The sequence below is a fragment of the Rousettus aegyptiacus genome, unplaced genomic scaffold, assembly GCF_014176215.1.
Source record: "Rousettus aegyptiacus isolate mRouAeg1 unplaced genomic scaffold, mRouAeg1.p scaffold_m13_p_3, whole genome shotgun sequence".
Taxonomy (NCBI): Eukaryota; Metazoa; Chordata; class Mammalia; order Chiroptera; family Pteropodidae; genus Rousettus; species Rousettus aegyptiacus.
In genome coordinates, this window is record NW_023416306.1 from 66,261,353 (window position 1) to 66,287,353 (window position 26,001).

Sequence of the window (26,001 nt, forward strand, 5' to 3'; positions counted from 1 at the left end):
TATTCAGTGTTGTGAATATTCCTCCTGCTTTGAATGAAAATCTAAAAATTCAAATTAATCTAAGCGGGTGAATGTAAATTCATAACTTGAGAAGAAATAAAACGAAGGTAAATTCAAGTAAGCTTGGCTGATGTATGTAGATACACAAGGAATTTTAAATTTGGAAGTTACTTATGAATCCAGTTAGACAAAAATATATACCTAACATTATATATACTTAACAGCTCTCTGGTGTATATTCTTGTATAGGCACTGGGCTAAGTGCCTCTCACACTTCACCTTATTTAATCTTTTTAAGACTCTTGTGCAACAGATGTTATCTCAACTTTAGCAGTCAGGAAACAGGGTCAGAGCATTTAGGTAACTTTTCTAAGGTACTACATCTGGTAAGCAGCAAATCTTAGTTTTGAACCTGGGTCTCCTGACTCCAAATCCTGCACCACCTCTTCTAGACTATTTTGCTTTCTGAGCCTCTGGTATTACAGATGGGGAAGCAAGTTGACCAAAATTGATTTGTATTTGAACCACTTCACTACTTAATTAGGAATCTTTGGGAGAACACAGAGGTAATTTCTACGAATGAAATGAATGTAAATACTCAGAACATAATCTTTTTAAAAAACAGTTCAGTCACAATAGTAACATAAATAGAGCCTCAGAGATTTGGATCTGTGCCCTGGGAATCCATGTAAAGCACTTCAGAATCCTTAATATTTTTTGGATTACTGGAAAAATTCCAGATCTGTTTTATTCAGAACATTCACATGATCAAAATAATTTTTTGTATCTTGTATGTTCTTGGAAGAAAGGAAATGAAATTTAGACAAGATAAATTATCTTATTTTTACACTTCTTGGAATATCTGCTATCCATGAAAAATAAATAATAAGTAGAAAAACTATGTTGCCAAGATTCAGGGGAGTCACCGGCTCTAATTTTTATTTTATTAATAAAAGACAGCACATGATGTCAGTACACAGATACATTTCTAGTTCTAAGTCATCGATGCCTCCTCACTGTCATATTGATTATCTATAAAATGGAAATAGGTATTAGGCAAATTAATCGGTGCCTTTAATCATAATATTAAAAAATATATAGATACTAGGCTTTATTACCAGAGTATAAACTGGTACAACCACATTGGATAACTGGCAGTATACCCTAAAGCTAATCATACACTTACCCTATGACCTAACAATTTTACTCCAAGGTATACACTCAAAAGAAATGAGTGAAAATGTTCAAAAAATACACACTCAAGAATGTTCACAGCAGTTTTATTCATGATAGCCCCAAACCAAAATTAACACAAATATTCATTGACATTAGAAGGGATAAATATGCTATGGTACATTCATATGTAATGGTTGCTAGGGCTGCTGTAGTAAAGTACCACAGACTTGGGGCTTAAACAACAAAAATTGATTTTCTCACAGTTCTGGAGGCTGGAAGTTAAGAATAAGGTGCAGTAAAAGTTGGTTTCTTCTGAGGCTTGTAGATGATCTTTTTCTATTTTTAAATGGTCTTCCCTCTGTATTTGTGTGTATCCTAATTTAATCTTCTTATGAAGATAACAGTGATATTGGATTAGAAATGCCCTAATAACCTCATTTTAACTTAATTACCTCTTTAAAGATCCTATCTCTAAATACAGTCACATTCTGAAGTACCAGGGGTTAAAACCTCAACATATAAATTTTGGGGGAATACAATTCAGCCATAACATTATACAATGGAATACTAAACAGCAATAAAATACAATAAATTCCTGCTACACTATGGATCATTCTCATAGACATTATAATGAGCTAAAGAAAGTACATACTTTGTGATTTCATTTATATAAAGAACAGGAAAAACTAAACTATGGTGACAAAAGTCAGGACCATAGTTCCCTATCGGCTGGGAAGGGACATAAGGGTGCTTGGTGCTTTCTGGGGGGTTGATACTGTTCTCTATCACAATCTGGGTGGTGGCTACATGGGTGTAACATAGGTAAACTCGCTTGAGTTAAATACACATAAGATTTTTGCACTTTACAATATGTATATCTCTATAAGAACAATTGAAAAACAAAAATAATGATAAATTACTAAGAAGAAGTTTTTGAAGCAATATTTTTACCCTTGTAAAAGTATATGTTTCATAATAGACTGGCATTATGGCTATAATAAAATATGCATTTTAATGGTTTAGACAAATAGGGCAGTCTCATTTTCTCATATAAGGACAACATGACTTAATGGATGAACTAACTTACTTTTTTCAGAATGCCCTCTTCAGAAACTAAGTAAAATGTATTTCCAGACTTACCTAAGAACACTGGCATGGCTGTCTCCAGTCGGGAAATACTACTTGATTAGGCTTCTTACTGGCTTTGTTATCCTGACCTTGGACAACTTCCTCCTCAGTTTTCATTTAGTTGATATAATTTACCAAAGGACTATCATGTTCTAGGCATTGGGAATACAGTGATGAGCAATACCAAAAAAAAAAAAGTTCTTCCCATCATAGAGCTTTCATTTCTCTAGGGAGATAAACAATGAATAAGTAAAACGTATAGTTTCCTAAAATGCTAAGTGCCATGGGAAAAACTAAAGCAGAAATGGGTATAAAGAATGCTGGGACAGAGCTAGAGAGGTGACTATAATTTTAAATGGGGCAGTCAAGCTTCCCTGAGAAGATGATATTTGAGCAAAGACTCGAAGGTCATTTTTATGGGTGGTGAGACAAAACATTGAGACTCAGAGGTAAAGTAAAATTACTGAACATCATAATGTCCCCTGAAGTCTAGAAGATTCATATATATATTCTCATAGAAGAAAACCCCCAATAATTAATACATTTCTAAGAAGGTCAGGCTAATGGATCTATAGAGTTCTCTGTCGACAAATTTAGTTAATATTTCATTCAGCACCTGGTGAACAAATCTACAGTCTTTGTACCAGTGGAGTTTAGAGTCTACTGCAGTGTTTTACAATCTCTTGATTATTATTATCCCATTAAGAAGCTCTTTAAAAATTTTTATTTGAAAACTCTCCTCCCATCCCATAAAATATTAATATCACAGGTTACGGCATATATGTTTATATATTGTGGCTTTTTGGAAGGCCACAAACCATTGTAATATCTAAGACATTTTTATCCCCCAAGAACCAATTTTCACCTCTTTGGTGGTGCTGTCCTCATTTGAGAATACATGGTCTTTGAGATGTAGAGATAATTCTGAATTATCTGGTTGGGTCCACTCTACTCACATGAGTCCTTAAAAGCAAAGAACCCTTTTGGCCCTTTTGGCTCTAGTCAGAAAGATGTGTTACAGTGGAAAAAAGATCAAAGAAATGCAACATGTTGACTTGGAAGATGGAGGATGGGGCCTTGAGTCAAAGAATGCAGTTGGTTTCTAGAAGGAGAGAGAATAAGGGAACAGATTCTCCCTAGAGCCACCAACGAGGAGTATAACCCTCCCAACACCTCGGTGTTAGCCCAGTGAGATGAGTGTCTTCCTTCTGACCTCCAGAACTAAAAGATAAATTTTTATTGTTTTAAGCCAAAGGCAGAGGGAAAGAATGAATAGTCTAGCAAGAAGACTAATATCAAATAATGGCAGAAAATTACAAAGAATAATGAATTCTGAAAATTACAATGAAGGAAGAGTATAAGTTCTGTGAGAGTGTATGACATACAAGCCTGAGATCCTAGGATAGCCCCATTAAGAAGTCACATCAAAGGTGAGAATTAAATGATAGATAAAGGTCAATGGGATAATAGTGGGAGGTGGAGCATTCCATGCAGGAGAACAACATCTACAAAGAACTTAAGACAGAAAGTGGCTTGGTGCATTGTTAGCTGGATGAACTAAAAGGATGTCAGTGGGATTAGAGGGTATTGGGTAAGGGGAAAAGGAGGCTGAAAAGAAAGCAAGGGATCATCTGTACAAGGCCTGGCTAGTCATGGTACAAATTTTAGATTTTATTATAAAGGTAATGGGAATCCACTGAAAGGTCTTAAGCAGAAGAGTCTTCATATTTTAAGAAATACTTTGTAGATAATGGATTGGAGGGGCAAGAGCTAAGTGGGGAGATCACAGAGCAGGCAACTGCATTGAATCTGAGCAGAAAACTTTAAGAGGAAATATAAAGGCCTTCACCCTCTCCCCAATCTAAGAACAGTGATAAAACCCCAAACTCTAAAAACTAATCTGCTGAAATTTTGTTTAGTTCTTCCAAAGCCTCTGAATGCCCCAAATGTGATTGACACTGGACATAACTTTGCTGTCATCAACATCAGCTCTGAACCTTACTTTGGGGATGGACCAATCAAATCCAAGAAACTTCTATACAAACCTGTTAATCATTATGAGGCGTGGAGGCAGATTCAAGGTAAGGTGTGGACAGGAAGGGTGCCAGCTAGAGATATGAAAGAAGGTTTCCTTCAAATATAGAAATCTCTTCTCCTTGTTTCAACCCTCTACCCCATGGTAGTGGCTGTAGCAGAGATTTCATTTCAGCATATTCAAGACAGAGTTTAGTGACCCTCTGAATTCTGGGACTAACTTTCTAAAAAAAAAAAAAAATCAGTTAAATGTGATAAGATGTGAAAAGTTCATAAAAACTTTAATAAATTAATTTTAAAACACAAATTACATTTCTATTTGTTGCACAATGATGTAAAATCACAATTTTTAAAAAGGAAACTGAGCATTGTGCTGCTTTTATTGTGCCATCTTGTAGAGAGATCTGCCACTATTATGCTCGCAGGCAACACGCATCCCTCCACTGATACTTTACTCTCACTATTTCTGTGATATTTCTGAAAAGGGCCCCCTACCTGCTGGTTACAAAAAATGGGAATAAAAGGGGGGTTTGAGGCTTAATAGTGCCAACTGATCTAGGTGTGTTGAATGCAGTCATGGTATTATTACTGAGCTCTTCACATTCTATTGTAGAGTCGGCCCCAAAATTCAGAACCCCTAAGACATAAGGCTGATTTGCTGGATTGCTGTTTCCAACATCAATGGCTAGGTCTTAAGAAAAAGCAACTTTTTTCATATGCTGGTAATAATCCATTGTCTCTTTCCACAAGTAGACATCCACAAAATGGTCTTCTAGGGACTCTTAAACACATCCAACTTTTTCCTCACTGACTGGGAATTTATCATATGGTTAAGACAAAAATCTACCTTTGCAATATCTGTGAAGAAACAGAGGCTGTCTAAAGCCAATAGCTAAGGAGCAACACAGTGTATCCCATTTGTTAATGAAATCTATTCAAGTGCTTCGAACCCATCATTTGTTATGACCATTACAAATTCATTATACTGTCATTGAAAGCAAACCCTCAGATTCTCTTCTTTTGATAGCTTGATTGCAATCACTATATGTACTTGAAACAATAGAAATTAAATTATTTTATATTTTCCTAATTGAGATTTTCCCCCCTTAAATCAAATTGGTATTTCATATAGTTGAAGATTTGTGTGGTTTTACTCTACAAATGGAAAAACTAGAGAAGAAATGATTAAGCGGCACAGAGATACTGATATATATATTATTTTTTAAAAATAATTGTAACATGGAAACATCCTTTAAAAAGCTTATTTCCCTTATATTAGGCATGGTGAGGCCCTGAAGATGGAATTGCCTCTCTGTTTCACTAAGACATTGTATTTTTAAAAACCAAACGTTAGTTCACATCACAATAACAACATTAGAGTTTAAAGAATGTAAAAGAGTGCCAACTTAAGTTTCCTGGACTTTCCCTCTTCTCAGTGACAAATGAGATTGTTACACTCAACTATTTGGAACCTCGAACAGAATATGAGCTCTGCGTGCAGCTGGTCCGGCGTGGAGAGGGCGGAGAAGGGCATCCTGGACCCGTGAGACGGTTCACAACAGCTTCTATCGGTCAGTTGAAGCAAACAGCATTTGTTCATGAGCTGGGTGGGAGGGGGAGGAAGGAGAAAGAGGAAGGAAGACCAGGAAGGGTGGTGGTGGGTGAGCGGGTGGGTGGGGATGGAGGTGGAAGGAGTTCGCTTTTGAATGGGTGGGAAAGTGACAGGAAGGGTAGCAACTTGGAGCCAAACTGTTCCTTTATTTGGGCTGCACTCCTGGTCTGTCTCCCTGGGGGAGGGGTGTCCGTGATAATCCACGGGGACAGAGAAGGAAGCAGATGAGCCTTCAGGAAAGCAGGGACATCCCTTAGGAGCTGGGATTTACTTAGTAGCAACTGTGCTGAGCCTTGGCTTCCCGGTTTTACCACCAGCTTCCTGTTTCCATCTTAAGGGCCAGGCTCTTGCCACATACACACTTCAGAAATTCCAGTTTGTTTATTTAAAAAAATAATTTCTAATTTTTCAAAGTAATTCATGCACATAGTCGAAACATCAAATAGAATGAAAGGCTTTTATCTAAAAAACGGCAGTTCCCTACTCCACCCCTCCACCTCCCAGTCCTGCTTCCTATAGGCAGCCACTTTTATCTCTGTAAGCTATTTCTTAGAGTATTCCTCTATGTTTCTAAATCCATCAGAACCACTTGTACAGCATGTTATAACAGATTTGTGGGCCCTACCCCAGAGTTTTTGATTTCATAGGTTAGGGATAGGAGGTGGGGATCAAGCATTTGCATTTCTAAAAAGTTTGCAAGTAACACTTGATGCTGCTGCTCCTGGATCCACACATTCTAAGTAATTTTTGTAGCAATATTTCTTGATTGCTTAATGGTAGTCATTATCTATTGGTCTATTGTGTTAATTGAGGAGCCCTTAAATTTGTGAAGTTTCCTTGATGCTAACTGGGTCATCAGCTTTCTGCTACCCAGGTAGCCTCCTCTGAAATATTGGAGCGATCCTTTGTAAAGTTCTCGTTTCTAGTGCTTCCTGTGTATAATTAATCACCTCTTACTATCTTCTGGTCAGCACTTTATAGTTTCAGGTTCACATATGTTTAGTTCATATACCCATAAAGGGTAAGAATTGTCATCGTCCCCATTTCAAAGGTTCAAAAGTAGACTCTCTGAGTGGTTAATAACTTGCCCCTGGTGATATACCTCAGGGGTCCCCAATGCCCAGGGCTGTGGACCTATTAGGAACCAGGCCGCACAGCAGGAGGTAAGCGGTGGGCAAGTAAGTGATGCTTCATCTGTATTTGTAGCCGCTCCCCTGCACTACCATCACCACCTCAGCTCCACCTCAGATCATCGGGCATTAGATTCTCATAGGAGCACTGGACCCTGGTGCCAAAAAGGCTGGAGACCACCGATATAGCTGATGCATCACCATACTAGATCTTCAGACTTGCTGCCCTTTTTCTCTCCAATTATTATTTTTACGTAAGAAACTAAAACCACTGTTTCTTTAACCCAAATGACATGTTTTCCTATTTTTAGTCAATTTACTAAAGGCAGAAGGATATAGAGTGATTTAGTAAGAAATTAGAACATCTAGCTCTCCTGCAGGGCTGTGCCTCCCTGGCAGAGTCTCACGGCTCCACACACCCCACCTAGATTTCATTTGACCAGCAGCATCTTTAAAGAACCAAATAGGACTCAAGAGCTATTCTGGAGCTTATAGAAGCATTACATAAGTAAATAATGGTTTCCTGGGAACCAAATAGGTAGTGCATACAAAAAATAAATAAATTCTATATAAGGTAGATGATAAAGGAATCTTGATGACTATGATCAAAGAGGTCCCTGATATGTGTTTATGCTGCTGCTAAAAGGCAAATGGTAGCTAATTCCCTCTCAAGCTAGCATTGATAAATCAAAAGAGGAAGGTCATAATCTGACTCAGATGGAAAATATTTATGGAACAGACCATAAAACACTACACAAACCCACACGGTACTGTCTTTAGTCTTCAGAATATGTTCCAACCAGGATGTATTTAAAGGTTTCTTGGAATATTTCAAAGTGGTTTTCGGGGGTGGGTGGGAAGAGAATTCTTGAAGATCTTTCTTTTCCCATCATTTGAATTTTGCTGATGTTTGTTTTTTAATTTATCTGGCCGTTACACTATTTATAATTGTGTTGATTGAGTGGTGAAGGCCAAGGAGGCCAGCAGCGGAGCGAAGAGAACACATTCTGAACACATGGCAGAAATGGGGCAGGTAGTGACGGGTGAAGGGTAAGGTGTTCCTAAGGAAAAAGAAAAAGAGAAATGACCGTTTGTTGCGTTACTCCTCTGTAGGAAGCATCATCTTAGGAGGTTTGCATATATGCTCTAAAACTTCAACCCTCTGTTGTCATTGTAAGCCTGCCTAACCACTCCTGGTGGCTTATTTTGGAACTTGAACTTTAGAGATGAACAAAAGGAGTTGCCATTACCTCTCTCAATTTGCAAAGGTTATAGATAAAGGATCAATAAGATCTTTATTTAGCATAAAGCCAAGCAAATTGCAGGATCTGCTTGCTGATTCTCTTTAGTCTAAGAGCAGTTTGAACTGCAGTACGTGTCACTCTCCCAGTGGAAAGAGAGAGATTCTTTCTCTCATTTCCAACCAAGAGTTAGACTAGTGTATCTCAACTTTTTTTTATCTTAATTTAAAAAAAAAAAAATCATCACGCTGTAATAAACTTTTTAGATAATTTTGTCCTTAGGGGAAAAAAAATGCCTATTTTGTCTTAATGTCTCCTCTGCTATGAATTTTAACACAACAGCTCTGTTTACATATTGTGGCCCTTCATAAACCATTGTAATAGCTAAAATTTTTTCACACCCCCAGAACCAATTTTTGCCTCTGTAGGGGCAATTATATCCCCAATGAGAATGTATGAATTAGAGGGTTCCCTATTCTGTTTTGAAAATACTTTATATCTGGAATTTAAAAATCAATTTACTACTATTAACTGAAAACACACCGATTCCTGCTCTATTGACATAAGACATCTCGGAAAAGAAAGAAGAGAAGGAAGGAAAGGAGGGAAACCATGATAATAGAGCATATAACACCTTCTAACCATTTTCACAGCCATTATCTCATTTATTCCTTCAGAGGCTGGAAGAGGGGTATTTTGTTTTGTGTTCCTATGAATTCAGAGCGTTGTGAATTTTCCCAAGGTCAGAAAACTAAAGTGGTATGCTCCTGTCTCTATGATTTCAAAACCCATATTGGTTCCATTCTCTTACCTGATAGCCCAGGTTCTTGTGGGTAAATTAAGACCAGGCAGCATAAGGTGGGAGCTCATAACTCGATGTGCTCAGAGCAGGGGTAGGCCTGGCCTTGGCACCAGAGCTGTTTTGTTTGAAATTCTCCTCACTAAGGAGAAGTAATCCCCAAATCGCTTTAAAATGTGTTGTTCAAAATGATAAGAGAAACACTAAACAATCATTCACCTATATTCCCACAACCTTGGAAAATCTACTGTTTTATTTTTTATCGGTTTCCTTCCTATCTTTCACCAATTGTAGACATGACGTCTACCAAACTGCAATCAGAGTTTTTTCCTCATGCATTATAAATATTTTTATTGGCCTTTCATACTTTTCTCAATTATCTATTTTAATCCATTGGATGGGTATATTATAATTTTGGGAAAGGGGTTGTATTCCTGTATTACAATTATTCAAACTATGTATTAGAATTATTTTAAAAGTTTTCTGTTTGAGTAGGAAAAAGTTATTACATGGCTGCTAGCTTGTGTTTCTTTGACAGTTTGTGAAGTTGTATATTATTCTAGAAGCTACGGTTAGTCTGTAAATCTGCCCTTTGGGGCTGTTTTCTACCCTCACTCTTTATAAAAATTATGATTGTTCTGGTTTCTCCTAGGTCTCCCTCCTCCAAGAGGCCTCAGTCTCCTACCGAAAAGCCAGACCACTCTAAATTTGACCTGGCAACCAATATTTCCAAGCTCAGAAGATGACTTTTACGTTGAAGTTGAAAGGAGGTCTGTGCAAATGAATAGTGATCAGCAGAATATCAAAGTGCCAGGCAACTTGACATCAGTGCTGCTTAACAATCTACACCCCAGGGAGCAGTATGTAGTTCGAGCCAGAGTCAACACCAAGGCCCAAGGGGAATGGAGTGAAGACCTCACTGCTTGGACCCTCAGTGACAGTAAGTGACTCCTGCTGCACCAGCCTCACCTGAACGACATCTGACCACTGTCGTTTGGATTCGGCTACCATCACTTCCTGACTATTTCTTAGAAATCATAAAAGGCAGTTAGTTGTGAATGGAGGCTCATCAGTGCCCCACCTTAACACACCAAATCATTTTAGTAACCTGATATATATAAGAAAACTCCACGTAAACAGAATTGCAACAATTCAGGCAGGACTTTGCTAAAATTTACCTTTCCTTGGTATGGAGTTATTTATTCTCTAATTACTAACATGAGTAAGGTTTTCTAGGGCTTGTTTACTATGTTATAGGGCAGTTTTCAAAATTGTCATGTATCTATACATACACAGATGCCAACTAATTACAGATGGGTCTTTCCTAACCTTAAAAGCTGAATATATTTACTTGAAAAATATTCTTAACAGATAATTCTTGGAGCTACAATACACATTTGAGAGTAATAACACAACTTTCTTTCAAAATATTCAGCAACTCAGGCTTTTCTTAATTTCAGATTGGTCATTTAAAATTAGCTGAAACATCTTAGGTTTCTTTGTAGTGGTGAAAATTTTTTCATCATTAAGCAGAGAGTTCTATTTTGGTTCAAGACTTTAGAATGGTGTCTCTGCATCTGGGGCCCTTAGAAAGACTAGATACTTCTTGACCATACCAAGTACCACTTAAGTCAGCATTGTGTTGCCTCTCACCACTCCCAAAGTCCAAGGCCCTCTTCTGCAGCTGGGTCTCTACTTCTGTAACAAGTGTGGCAGCTGGCTCAGTATTTCTCCAGCCACTCTCTTCTGGTAGCAGTTACAAGTGGATGTTGCAACTGTTTTGTCAGTGTTTAGGGATTTTTCATTATTTTTTAAAAAATAAAAAATTCTGTGAAATTTAAAAGTTACAGAGCAGTGCACAGAATAATACAACAAATGCTCACATTTCTACCACTTAGAAGTAATAGCTGTTCACATTTTGACATATTTGCTTTCAGCCTTTGTGATATCTCAAAATCCCCTTTGACCACCATCCCTACGCTAATTCTATTCCCCTATCCCCAGAGATAACCAAAATTATGAGTTTGTTATATATCTTTCCATTCAGTGTTATATAATTTTAATACATTAAATTCATCCATGGTGTACATATAAATACATATTACTCTTCATCTTGCTTTTTTGAATAAATATGATTTTATCAATGCTATTTTGCTTAGATCTGAAATATGCTATTTAACTTCTGCATAATAGTCTATGTTATGAAGATATCATCTGTTATCCCTTCCTTTTCACCTGAAGATGTATATGTCCTCTACTCCATTGCTCATTTTTTCTTTCAGGAAGGAGGACAGCGGAGCAGGCGGAGAAGGGGGGGCAGGAAGGCGAGGGAGGCAGGGGGGCGGAGGGGGGGAGGAGGAAGGGAGGAAGGAGGGAGGGAGGGGGGGGGGAGGGAGGGGGGGAGAGGGGAGAGGGAGGGAGGGGGAGGGGAGGAAGGGAGGGAGAGAAGAGAGAGGAAGAAAGAAGGGAGGGAGGAAGGAAAAAAAGAAGAAGAAAGAAAGGGAGGAAGAGGAAGAGGCCTTCCTTCCTTCCTTCCTTCCTTCCTTCCTTCCTTCCTTCCTTCCTTCCTTCCTTCTTTCCTTTCCTTCCCTTTCTTTCTCTCTTTCTTTTTTTCTTTTTTTTTTTCTTTCTCTCTCTCCATTTTCCTCTCTCCTTCCCTCTTTCCCTCCCTCCCTCCCTTTTTTCTTTCCTTCTTTCCTTCCTTCCTTGTCACAAACAAAAATGCAATGATCATCCTTATATGTGTCTCTATATGCACAAGTGTGAGAGCTTTCCTAGACAGTATGTTCAAAAGAGGAACTAACTGGCTATATCCCTCTAAAGTGGTTATTCAATGTGTATTATGTTGTCTAGGAGTATATGAGAGTACCATTTTGCCTATATCCATCTCTATTTATATTCTTTCCCTATATCTGTATCACTTGATATTATCAGACTTTATTTTTGTTTATTTCAAACATAAAAAAATGGTGCCAAACTATTAATTTCAACCTTTACTTCTTTGATAACTGGCAAGGGTAAGCATCTTTTCTTAGGCATTTTATTGGGCATTTAGATTTCCTCTTGTTTGATATATTTGTTGATATAATTTTCCCATTTCTTTAGTTGTTTTTTTTTTTACTGATTTGTTAAAATTGTTTATATAATTTGGATACTAATCTTGTTAAGTACATTGCAAATATATTCTCCTAATCTCTCTTTTTTAAAATTAATTTTTTAATGACGACATTAGATAACGAAATCCAGTAAGTTTCAGCTGTACTTTTTAACAGTAAGACATATCTAATCTCTTTTTTTTTAACCTTGTTTCTGGTGTTTGGGATTTTTTTTTTTTTTTTTTTTTTTTTTTTTTTTTTTTTTTTTTTGCTTTACACACAATTTACATTTTGATATAATCAGAACTGTTGCTATTTGCCTTTGCGGTTTGTACTTTTCGTGTTTTGGAGTTATTCCCTACCCTAAGGTCATAAATACATTCTCTATATTTTTTCTAGTAGTTCTAATATTTTGTTTTTGCATATTTAGGTCTTTAAGACATAGGGATATTGTTCTGGGGTGCAGCATAAATATTTTAATCTTTTTAATCTTAATCTTATTCGTTCACATCTGGCAACTGAGTGGTCCCAATGGCATATATTGAATTGCCCCCCTAGTGACTTGTGGTGCTTTCTGTTATACACTGAGTTCTGATATTGGTTTTGCATCTATTTCTAGGCACTCTATTCTCTTCCATTGATCTGTGTGTTTGTTCCTGTACCATTTCCAACCTGTTTAAATTATGATAGATTTATTAAATGTTTCAATTACTGTAGGATGGATCATTATTTTCTTTTTCAAATTTGCCTTAGATATTTATTCAGTATTCTATATAAATTTTACCTTTGTTAAAATTATATACTATTAAATCACATCATCAGTATTATATTTATAGGATTAAATGAAAACAAGCTAGTAGTCACTGGAGAGGACTTGTTTTCAGGCGTTGTATGGCTTTTGATGTGGGGGGGTAGGTTGCAGATTATACTGGTGGTGGTGATAGAGATGCTGCCATCAGCAGGGTAGAAGCTGGTCCCTACGGGGTTGGGAAATTAGGGTAAGAAGGTATGGATGAGAACATTTCAGTCTTAACTAATATATTTGTTAATATGCTATTCGTCATTGGCTGATCTTGCATATAGATTTTTCAGAAGTAAAATTAATGCTTCTAGTTTAAAGTTTATTTTGGTGTTCAGCCTAGCAATTCCATCTGGACCAAATGTTAAGGAGTGAAATGAATTAGATTCGGCATACGGCCCCAAACAAATGTAAAAAATAGTATGTGTGTGTAATGTGTTCGTGTATATGTATATGTAGAGTATCTCATTTGACACTTACAATGACTTTACGAGGAAAGTATAGAAGGAATTATCATCGCATTTAATAGATGAGGAATCTGAGACACAGAGGAGGGTAAGTAACTTGATCAAAGTTAGATAGCCAGTAAGTCACGGGGTTAGGATTCTAATTCACATTCAGTTCTATGTTTTATTCATTTATTTTTGCTAAACTATGCTCAAATTTGTCTCTTTGGATGGGACAAATTGCTTCAAGGCAAAGTTGGTTCTTGGATAAGCTCCTTCAGCAGTCATACCCCACTTCTAAACTGTTTATGATCTGATTAACATTTCTGAAAGTGTTTTAGAATCTGCTTTATTTTAAATTTGGGGGGGGGACATTAAATTTATTGGGGCAACATTGGTTAATAAAATTATACAGGTTTCAAGTGTACAATTCAAAAATATGTCTACATATGTTGTATTGTGTGCTCACTACCCAAAGTTAAATTTCCTTCTGTCACCATATATTTGGCCCCCTTTACCCTTATCTATCTCCCCTACTCTGGTAACCACTAAACTATTGTTCACATACATGTGTCTCTGTTTATCTAGTTTGTTTGTTGCTTTCAGTTTCCTACATATAAGTAAAACCATGTGGTTCCCAACTTTTTCTATCTGACTTATTTCACTTTGCATGATAAATTCAAGATCCATCCATGTCATCACAAATGGCAGTATTTCATCTATTGGCTGAGGAATATCCCATTGTATATATGTACCACAGCTTCTTTATCCAGTCATCTATCAGAGGACTGTTGTTTCCAGGCTTGGCCACTATGAATAATGCAGCTATGAACACTGGGGTGCATACATCTTTACAGATAAATGTTTTCAAATTTTAGGGGTAAATACCCAGAAGAGAGAGTGCTAGTATGGTAATTCTATTTTTAATTTTTTGCGAAAACTCCATACTGTTGGCCACAGTGGCTGCACAATTTACATTCCCACCAGCAGTGCACAAAGGTTCCTTCTTCCCCACAACCTCTTAATCACTTATTATTAATTGTCCTGTTGATGATAGCCATTCTAACTACTTAGAGTCACCAGGGAACATGCTAAAATGTAGATTATTGGGTGCCGATGCATTAAATCTAAATCAGAGGTCCACTGAAGTAGCACAGAGAGTGACTTCCTTCAGGCATACAATGGATAAATTGGTACATGCAAATTTATGATTTTTGGTTGTCACCAAAATTATATTCAGTATTCTTCCCACAGGTGTTTGCAAGGCACTGCTTCTTTTGTGACAGTCTTAGAATACCACTGGTTTATGAAACTGAATTTTTTTGAGACACAACTATACAAGTATTAAATATGTGTTCATAGTAATCTGAAAATGTTAATATTCCCAGTACTCTGTAATCTCCTTGTGGGAAGGAAGATTACTTTATATTTTTGTAAAGATATGCAAAAAGCTTGGTCCCAGATGCAAAGGAGTTAAGATAGGCTGTTGATTAATATGATTTTGTATACTTTACCATCTGTTGGAAAAGGATCATCAGATGTGGAAGGCTCGAAACCTAATAATACCTGATTCTCATAGACTGCCGCAGTTACCTAGGGAGCATGATATGGAGAATCAACATCAGGGAAAGAGGAAATTTATAACAAGGAAGAATCTCTGCCGATATAGAATAGAAAGAATGTACATTGAGATTTCTTGAAGGTTCTAATTTGCTTGTAAGCAGTAACTTTCATATGGAATGATATGGCTTGGGTCAGCTACTTGCTTACTGGGACCAGTACAGTCCCTAATATTTTTGAAGTCTTAGCCTTCTCTCTGCTAAAATTTGAATAATTAAAAATCTCAGCATTGCTCACCTACATGCCTGTGTGGTTGTGAAGATAGAGAGAGAGAGAGTGCCCGAATACAGAAACACTTTGTAAACAGCCTCACAAATATAAGGTATAGTTAATATCAAAGGCAAGACCTTGGAATCATTCTATCTTTGAGTCAGAGTTGTAGGCATTATAGAATCACTAAGTTCCCTTCTGGTCTGTGTCTTTTATCTAAAGGGAGTTTAGAGTGAGAGTGCAGGGACGATTCTGCGAATGTCATCTTCATGTCTGGAAAACCTCAAAGCATCTCTTTCTTATCCTCCTAATGCCCCTCACTGGACTATTATCTGTTTTGCCTAAATCCCTATAGAACTTTGTCTACTAAGTGGTTAACACATTTTCGTACATGTACACTGACTTGCTACTGCTCCATAAATGCATTTAGGGCAAAGATAGACCATATGGCACAGTGGCTAAGACTATAGACCACAGTGTCGGATTGCCAAGAGTCGAACCTTATTTCTTCTTCTTAATAATTGTTTGACATTGGCTGAGTCACTTAACCTCTCTGGGCCTCAATACTTAGGGTAAGATTGTTATGAAGAGAAAATGAGTCACTGTACGGAAGGGCCTATATAAATGTCAGCTCTCGTAATCTTTCTGTTCTCCCCAGTATAAAGGAGTAACAATTTCTGAGACCTTAATTTAGTGCAAGGATGACAAATATGTGACATGTGCATTGCCATTTTCCTATCTTGTGCCACTCCATCAAGTCTGCATGAGTCCACTGCCAATCGTTTGGAATTACCATCTGAGAAAATACCTATTAGCCATTCACAGTTCATGAGATAACTCTCTCTCAAAAGCATAATAATCTAAAAGATGGTAATATATCTTAAGTGAATTATTGTTTGTTTTTTAATTTCAAGTTCTACCACCTCAACCTGAAAACATCAAGATTTCCAACATCACAGACTCCACAGCCATGATCTCTTGGACAATCTTGGATGGCTATTCTATTTCTTCAATTATCATCCGTTACAAGATTCAGGGCGAGAATGAAGACCAGCACATCGATGTGAAGATCAAAAATGCCACCATCACCCAGTATCAGCTCAAAGGCCTGGAGCCTCAAACAGTGTATCAGGTGGACATTTTTGCAGAGAACAACATAGGGTCAAGCAACCCAACTTTTTCTCATGAACTGACGACTCTCTCTGAGTCTCAAGGTTGGTAGAGCAAACAGGTATTTACATAGGATTATTTCTGAAGAGTATTGGAAAAGCATCACTGTCTTTAGAGATTTACCTCATGTTTGTGTCGTTTGACATAATTCATTTGTCTTCACTATCTCTAGGTAGGTCCTTAAAATGGAAATGCACCTGGGAAGGAGATCCTGTTGCTCCATTTTCTATTATTAAACCTCAGACTAAGTTAGCCTGTCAGCATTCCCTATCCAGCAATCACAGCTCTGAGGAATACGAATTTGATTCTGTGGAGAAAGAACGTGGCATCTGCTTAGTGGCGTCAGGCCTGTGCGGTGCTTCAGCAGGCAGCTCCACGCACCACACTCCGTTTTTTCTCAGAATACACTCCTCTTTTAGTTTAGGTGACACTATGCTGTTCTGAGTTTTCTTCTACTTTTCGGATCCAGGTTATTCTGTCTGCACATCCACCGCTAACTTCCACCCCAGGAAGAGTAAGCTCTTTGTGATAGAGATCCCACAGATCGCCAAACATGCTCTGACTAATGTTTGTGATTGATAAATCTATTGAATGTAATTAAATGAACAAAGGTGGAAGGGCTGGAAGGTGGGGGGAGGCTACAGAATGGGGGCTGCCTTCTCTTTGAAGTCTATCTGAAATGGCACCTCCTAGCCTTCTGCATTTGTGATGTGTGCAAGAGAATTTAGACAGAAATGGCGATGTCTACAAATTTATAATTTGGACTAGTTTGTTTTTATAGAAATTTGTATAGCACTAAAAATTTCTTGCCTCTCTTGAGGCTTACTTAGGGCTTAAAATTTTCACTTGAACAAGCTGTTTTCTGTGCCGATTCTTTGGAACATCTTTGAACTGTCCAAGGAATGATGAGTCTGCCAACTATAAAGTTGTAGTTTTCAGATCATGCCCTTAATGAATGCATCATTTTCATAGTTACTAGTGTTTACCTATACATAAAATACAAACAGAAAAATTTAAAAAACAAGTCATAAAACAAAAACCCTCACCATTTTATTCCAGACATTTCTTTATGCATAATGCATAGAGATAATCAGAAAGAGAGATGATCACAAAAGAATACTTGTGAGAAGATGGGGTCATGCTCTATGAGCTGTTTTTCATAAAGATATATTGAATTGAATTTTATTTGAATTTAAATAAGGAGCTGAAGTGGAAGGATTAGACCTAAACCCTAAATTTAATGGGTTTTTTCCTTCCGTCTTTCCCTTGCTACCTACACCCTTCTCTAGCCTCTCCCTCCCTCCCTCCTTCCTTTACTTTTCTTCTTTCTTTTCTTCTCTAATTGGTATTCTTTGATTTTCTCTATCAGCCCTTTAAAACAAGAAAAAAAAAATCTTACAGACTTTATAATGCTCTTAGCATTATAAAGCTTTTCTATGTGGGGAAATTGTGCAGAGAGGTTTAATCACTTTCCCAAAGTCATACATCTAGTCAGTCATTCTCACTGTTATTCAACAGTGCGAATCTGCTTGGACCTCTACTTGGGAGTAAAACTTGAACAAATGACAACTAATAATGGTTCGCACATTGCCATCTAAAAAACACTTTCACACTTTTTAAAAAAAGATCTTAAAACAACCCCACGAGTCAGACTCACTCCATTGAGATTCAGAAAATAAATGAGTAGTCCTAGGTCACTTAACAATTAGGTGGCAGGGCTAGGGCTGCCATTACATTTACGTTCCACTAGGACTTCTCCCACAGACGGTCTTGACCCCTCTCCCTACCTAAACTAACCCTGCTGCTTCTCCCGTGTTCCCCTGCACAGTACCAGCAGAACTCGGAGGTGGGAAGATGCTGCTTATAGCTATCCTTGGCTCAGCGGGAATGACCTGCCTGACAGTGCTGTTGGCCTTTCTGATCATGTTGCAGTTGAAGAGGGCAAACGTCCAAAGAAGAATGGCCCAAGCCTTCCAAAATGTGGTAGCGTCTCCTCTTCCTACCAGCTAATAAGTGCAAGTGCACACATATGCAGAACCTTCACTTTAAAGATGCAGACCTGGCAATTTACTTGTAAAGCAAATATTTCCCTTAAGCAAGTCTCATCTTCTCTTTGGCTTCCACTATTAAATGGGAGATAAGAGCATGACTATGGAATTCCCTGTCCAAAACAGAACAATTTTGAGAGTGAAAAAGTTGCTCTTAATAACTGTGCAGGAAACCAGGTATTATACAGGACTTGTGCCCTGCCAAAATGAGATGTATAACCATCCTAGTGATAAGTCACCAGAGAGTGTAATCTTGCAAAATAAAGAATTAAACACTTTTGGTAAGGAAGGACATGAGGGTAACCAGACCTCAGTGTGATGGGTAATGGTGTATTGCATTAGACAAGTTTCCCCCACAGTTTCTTATTTCCAGTTCCAGTTTCCTACTTCTAATATATTCCTCAATCCTATCATCACATATATATAGCATTATAAATATATGTGTGCATCTCCTATTCCTGTGTACCATGTGATCTGCAGTCGCAGTTCACGGCACTTGGCACAGCCTTTTCCCTTCATCTAGGAATCTGACCAGTCGCAATGGTTACAAAATTGTATTTTACCTATAGATATCCTACTTGAACAGTTTTGGTATACTGCAACCTGAACATTTTTTCTAGTTTGTGGTTTGGAGCTCTGTAAAATTAGTTTGTACCCAACTTAATTCTGTATATAAACACTGAGTACAATTGCACATTCCAAATGAGGTACATCTTTGTGTACATGAGCCCTCGAGATTCCTCCCAGTGGAGGTCAAGTGTAGATTTGTTATCCGACTCCATGCAAGAGCTGGCCCAACTCACGCTGTTGCGGGAGAGGAAGGACCAGAAAGGGGTGGGTAGCCCTGAAGGAGCTTGCCACGATACCATCAGCAGCCACTTAAACTCAGGAGGAATGGAGACACTGTGTTGAGCTTTGCTCTAAACAGCAGAGTCTGGGTTCAGACTCTGCTCCAGAGTGTGCATGGAGATTCTAAGCCTCAGGATGGGTGGGAGAGCATGAGTGAGTGCCAAGAATACATCAAGGTGATGCTAGAAAAGCCCTCACTGAGGCACATCCTGTGACTTCCTCAGATAGAATTGTTGAGTTATTTTCCAAATAGAACTGAACACTTGTTCATCCCACAGCAGAGTGGAAACTCTAGGGTGACTAACTCGAGAGCGTGCCATGTCATGGCATACATGCTGTTAGCCCCACTTCCCGTCCCTCTGCAGACGTCATTAATCGATCATGGCGTGCTTCCCCACTGAGCTCACTGGACAACCAGTTCATCAGAACTGAGTTTGTTAGATAAAACCTATTTCCATCTCCATTCTAGAATTAGACATGTTTCTTTTTTTTTTTTTTTCATCTGGTCTGGATACAAACCAGGAGGTATTATGTACCTTAGAATTATGAAAAATCCTGACATAAAACCATGAAAAAATTATTTTTCCAGAGGGAAGAGCCAGCTGTGCAGTTCAACTCAGGAACCCTGGCCCTGAACAGGAAGGCCAAAAACAACCCAGATCCTACAATTTATCCAGTGCTGGACTGGAATGACATCAAATTTCAAGATGTGATTGGGGAGGGTAATTTTGGCCAGGTTCTAAAGGCACGCATCAAGAAGGATGGATTACGGATGGACGCTGCCATTAAGAGGATGAAAGGTCAGTGCTCAGCCAGATCGAGTCAGCATTTCAGTAGGGTGGGGAGAAAACTTGACTTCCTGTTGAATCTTTCCTCTGCAGCCTTGCATTCTCTAAGCAAAACATTGGCATGATATCAGATACAGCTGCTATGTGCAACTGAAGGTGATGTTTCCTTTGAGGTCAGCTTGTGATAGGGATCAGGATGTAAATATAAAGGCACGAGCTATTTAAACACCACTGTGTTGATTCCTTGGGATGTGAGAATGCAGATTCTCTGTCATACACTGCTAACTTATGGGGATCAGTATTGTTTCTTTTAATGCAGTGGTCCTCAAAATTCAGTGTGCATCAGAATCACCTGGAAGCCTTGTTTGAAAACAAAACAAAACAAAACAAAAGACTCTTGGGCCCCATTCCACAGTTTGATTGAGTAACTATGATTCAAGGCCTAAGAATCTGCATTTATAATTAGTTCCCAAGCGATACTGATGCTGAGGGATTAGAGAGCACACTTTGCAAACCACTGTCTTCATGGATTATCTGCATCATAATTCCTGGAGACATTGTAAGAAACGCATGCACTTGGGTTTCTCCCACCCCCCTGTTCTACTACATTCAAATTTGTTGTGTGGCACATGAGAATCTGTGTTCTTAACATGCTTTCTCAATGATTCTTCTGTACAAGTTTGAAAACCACTGATGTAAGGTCACTAGAACTAAGTCTTTCCCGGTCTTGACTGCTTGGTGCCTACGCATGTAACAAGATTGGATAATGAACGTCTTCTGAGAAAGCAGAATGCCTAGCTCCCTGGCTTTACTAACCGTCTTCTCTTTTGTGTGAAACAGCAGTTTGACAGTGAAGCTGCACCATTGTCAGGCCTGGACAGCAGTACATGAGAGCTGGGGACGTAATTAACTTATTGTAGGACTGGTCCATAATAAGGACATCAGTGTCACGGATGGGGTTTCCCTGCAGTACTGAGCCTCAGATGAGAATTCACCCTAAATCTTATTCAATCATTGCTCCTTTGTGCATTAGAAAACACCATTCAGAAAACAAAGCAATATAAACAAAGTATTAACTATGCTTAGAGACAGTAATATTTCAGTGGGTGCATGCACATGCATACACGTGCGCTCACGCCCTCGCTCTCTCTGTCTCTCTCTCTGTCTCCCTGTCTCTGTCTCTCTCTGTCTCTCTCTCTCTCTCTCTCTCTCTCTCTCTCTCTCTCTCTCTCTCTTTCTCACACACACACACACACACACACACCTTGCTTAGTAGCCAGAAATCCTGTTTTGGTTTTGCTACTTTAGCCACAGGGAGTTTGGGGGAGCAGTAAGGACAGTGAGAGGAGAGAGGGCGTAGAATCTCATAAAATTAGTTTTTATGGGGATCTGACCTAAGCCTGACTGCTAAGTCACACCCATGTGAAGTGGGAAAACTGCTTAAGGTCACCAGGGCAGAAAATTTCTATAGGGAGAGTGATGTGTTCAAACGAGGTCAGTTCCTGAAGTCAGGGGAAGAACTCGTTATAAAAAAAATTTCATTTTAAAAATGCTCCCAAGACATTGACCTTCAGGCTCCTATGGTATGAAGAAGGCATCTGACTTGGGATTGCCTGTTAGTCTTACAGGCACCCTTAGCCCATATGAAATATTCCCATCACTTCCAAGTACATTCAGGCACGCACACAGACTCCAGCACCCCAATGTTATCTTGCAGAAAATGATAACAGCACACTGTCACCGATTCAAGGCTGACCAGTTTGTGCATCAACCAAAGAGCCTTCCCAGCAGCCTGGTTGGTGCCTGGTGATTCTCCCTCTGATTAAAGTGCTGGTAAAGAGACAGAACAGATAAAAACAAATGCAAGTCAGTCTCCTGACTACCAAGCAAATTCTATAAAAAAGCCATTGAGATTAGAGTTTTTACCATAGGACTGGTTTGTGAAAAAGCAAGCAAGTTAAAATTATTGACTAAAGTCAAGTGTGTGCATTGTTGGTGATGTGTCAATGGAATCTGGTCCGCTTCCTTAGCATATCTGTTTCTGAACAGCAGGCCCAGCTGGAAGAGGAAGAGGCTACAGGTGGCAGTAGCTCCCTCTGCATCAAGTCATTGCCCTGAGTATTCAAGGGCTCAAATGAGAACATTTTAGAGATGGGGTTCTCAACCAGGGGTGGTTTTTCCCCCCTGGGAGGCATCTGGCAACGTGTGGGAACATTTTTGTTTGGCTTACTGGTATCTAGTGAGGAGAAGCTAGAGAATTTGCTAAACATCCTACTATGCACAGGACAGCACCCAATGACACAGAAGTATCAGCCATGTTGACAGTGACAGTTTTCTTCCTCAGAGTAATCTTCTTGATTTCTCTACAGCTTTCCAGACCTAATGGTGACTGAGGGCACCTGAAGGTCCCAGGGAGCAGGAAGGGACAGTTATTTCTGAAGAGGAATAACAAAGAGGGATCATAACTCTTGACTTTCTTCCCAGAATATGCCTCCAAGGATGACCATAGGGACTTTGCAGGGGAATTGGAGGTCCTTTGTAAACTTGGACACCACCCAAACATCATCAATCTCTTGGGAGCATGTGAACATCGTGGTAAGATGCTCTTTTCCTGTCTTTCCTATCAGAGGTTTTATTTTGTTTTTTGTTTTTTTGTTTTTTGTTTGTTTGTTTTTGAAACAAGCACATTCCATATTGTAATTAGAAAAGATAATAGTCTTAGAACGATACCTATTTTTTTAAGTTGCAGTTTCAATCCGAATGTCTACTTCCATTAACAGGGTGTGCTGAAGTTTGATATCTTTTTGGAGGTAAGTCTTAAGGCTGGATCATTTGCCCTCTGATGTCGTTCAGCCATTATTGTCCAAAGGTATCCCTGCCCACCACATGCCTCTGTGCTCGCTAATCCAGAGGTTTTCACAGCTGCCACTACTAGGTAGACTGGGGGAGCCCTTGGCACCAGGAAGAGTGAAGTGCGCATCTTCTTCTAGCCTCTCATCTTTCCCTCCAAACCCAAACAACCGATGATCTGGCTATTAAATTCTGAATGCCAACAATCACTGTAACATGAAAACACTGATGATACTTAGGTAAAATAATAATAACAAGCTTGTATCTAATAGAACTCTGTTATTTCCAAATTGTACAATTTCCTATACAAATTACATTGGGACTTTACAATTACCTTATGTCTCACATGCTTTATGTTCAACTTCTATTATTAATTCAAATATTTATCAAGTAATTTTACGGGTTTATCTCTGCATAGTACGTGGGTTTGTAGTTCTGAAACTATGCTTAAACATAACTTCTCCTGGAAAAGTTTTCTCCCACTAAAAAGCTCCACACAGTAATTATTTACAAACCTGACAACCTCTTGTTGACTTTGCAGCACAAAACCAACAATAGAAAAGAGACTGTTTCCTTTTCCTCAGTTTATTAAACTAAAAATACTAGTGCTTCATACAATATATCATTCTGTGATCCAATAAGGGTGTAATTCTGAAAGCCAGATCATGTCCTTAGGTTAAATAATGAAGTAATAACATTTATTTTGGAATAGTTTCCTGAAAACAATAACACGGGACAGCAGTGGATGAAAGCTTAAAAAAAAAAGAAAACCAACAACACAAAAAGAGACATCTTTTAAACTTGTGCTCTATCATCACATTAGCATATAACTGGTTCTTCAAATTTACAATTCAATAAGGGAGTGAGAAAGCACATTCATACCAGAATGGAGGTACATCTTTCCTTTTAGCACAGCAGGATTCAGCACTAGAAGACTTTCTGGGGGCAGAATTTCAATTTATTAGAATATCTTTTAAGTTCAAAATCATTCAACACTTTAAATTTTAAAAAGTGGTATACAAAAAAAAAAAACTACCTTTGAAAGACAGTAAAACCACTCTGATTTTCTCTAGCTCTAAAGAACAATGTTTTTATCAAAGAAGATATTCTTTTATTAAGAAGAAAAAGAGAAAACCCATTTGGAATAAAAATAAGACAATGGACCATAATTTCTTCTAGGAACTATTGGTTTTTTTCCCCCTAAAAGTCTGATTTTTCTGGTTTCTGTAAGTAAAATGCAATCTTTGACACTAGACTCTGCTGACCAGTCTGGTGACTTAGTGTGGATTTCAGGGAGAAGTAGAAGGCAGGAGAAAGTTATGACTTGTGAGTTTTGCCGCTATGGATAATTAGTTAGGGTTTTGTTGTCGTTGTTGTTATTCTTGTTTTTATTTATTTGTTATTTTTAAATAACCCCAAGAAAAGCTACAGATTGACTGGAATAACATGCCTGGCTCATATTAAGTTCTCAGTTAGTATTGAATAAAAAATAGAAGGTGACATGGACTAGATGTCTTAGATTCTCTGGAGGCAAATGCTTTGATTATTAGTGAGTAGGTGAAAGCATTCAGGAAGCCCTTCTTGTTAGTCCACATTTTGTAAGAAAGGGGAGGGGGTTAGAAAGGGGGGGACCTTGGGTTCAAGCATGGCACCCTTTATGTATTGCAGGATGACACTTATCTCCCTCCTTTCCCCAGCATTACTGATGATACTTTTAGATGAAACAACGTTTTATACACAATACCAAGGACCACAGCACATCTCAGAAATTTCAAAGCTGTTTAGGTCCCTGGTAAGGAGGTTTTTCTCCCTTTCCCCACAGGCTACCTGTACCTGGCCATCGAGTATGCCCCCCATGGAAACCTGCTGGACTTCCTACGCAAAAGCCGAGTGCTGGAGACTGATCCGGCATTTGCCATTGCCAACAGCACCGCTTCCACACTATCTTCCCAACAGCTGCTTCATTTTGCAGCAGATGTGGCCCGGGGGATGGATTACTTGAGCCAAAAACAGGTGTGTTGTAAGGACCTTGCTCTGGACATCTTTCCTTAGAAATTCTCTCTAGAATCAGATGAGGTCACTGTACTTTTTTCAGTCATCTCTCTTATTTAATTCCTTTTATAATCTCCCTAATTTTAATTTCTTTGTTAATAGTCCATCTATTTCTATAGATGTTACTGCCCAAATGTGACAATATATATTTATCTAGTGAATAGCATCATATGTGTCTGGTGAGGTGCCTTAACTGACCTTAGCTTCATTTGGCTCCAAAGAATGCTCAGTAGTAGAGGACTAAAATGGCAACAGAAGATTTAACAACCTGTGTTTTTTCCCTGAAATGCTTCTCTCAAGATATGGGTCATTTGGCAGAACCCACTAAGAGGATTTTAGAGAGGAACTTTAAGGGAACTGGATTCAGTGACTTTTTAAAATCCATTTTCACACTATTCTTTCCATTTCCCAAAGTTTTTGCCCCTAAGGCATTGTACTAACAAAAGGAAATGAAAGAGCAAATATCATGCTGAAAATACTTGATATTTTTTTCCAAATTTCAGTTTATCCACAGAGATCTGGCTGCCAGGAACATTTTAGTTGGTGAAAACTTTGTAGCCAAAATAGCAGATTTTGGATTGTCCCGAGGTCAAGAAGTTTATGTGAAAAAGACGATGGTAAGTTGAAAACAGACACTGATAACATCCTTTCCAGTCCCCTTGCTCTACTGATGTCGCTTCTCTTAGAAGACCATTGTTTTTCCGTGACTGAGGCATCTGACCACATATTTCAGTAGATACTGCTCAGGCCCAACGAACATCCTTACTACGTTTCGATTCCTAAAATGACTGGAGGGTCCATATTCACCAGCAAAAAATCCACTGTCACATGTGGCCAAGTAATGGAACATGCAAGCCTAGTGGTGCAAAGGCTTGGGTCTGTATGCAGTCTCACTCAGAAACCTCTAGGTCTGATGAACAATACCTGGTCTCCCTATCCTGGGATGACTCCAGT

General features: G+C 38.5%; 1 protein-coding gene across 1 annotated transcript in view; it reads left to right on the plus strand.

Moving 5' to 3' along the window:
• The window catches only part of TEK (TEK receptor tyrosine kinase), a 96,533-nt gene that overhangs the window by 63,429 nt on the left and 7,103 nt on the right, over positions 1 to 26,001 (plus strand). The window contains exons 10-18 of the mRNA XM_016156267.2: positions 4,224 to 4,385; positions 5,775 to 5,909; positions 9,773 to 10,060; positions 16,205 to 16,504; positions 18,289 to 18,443; positions 19,947 to 20,157; positions 22,630 to 22,740; positions 24,818 to 25,008; positions 25,551 to 25,664. Coding sequence (XP_016011753.2) covers positions 4,224 to 4,385; positions 5,775 to 5,909; positions 9,773 to 10,060; positions 16,205 to 16,504; positions 18,289 to 18,443; positions 19,947 to 20,157; positions 22,630 to 22,740; positions 24,818 to 25,008; positions 25,551 to 25,664 — 1,667 coding nt within the window. The remainder of the gene's footprint in view (positions 1 to 4,223; positions 4,386 to 5,774; positions 5,910 to 9,772; positions 10,061 to 16,204; positions 16,505 to 18,288; positions 18,444 to 19,946; positions 20,158 to 22,629; positions 22,741 to 24,817; positions 25,009 to 25,550; positions 25,665 to 26,001) is intronic.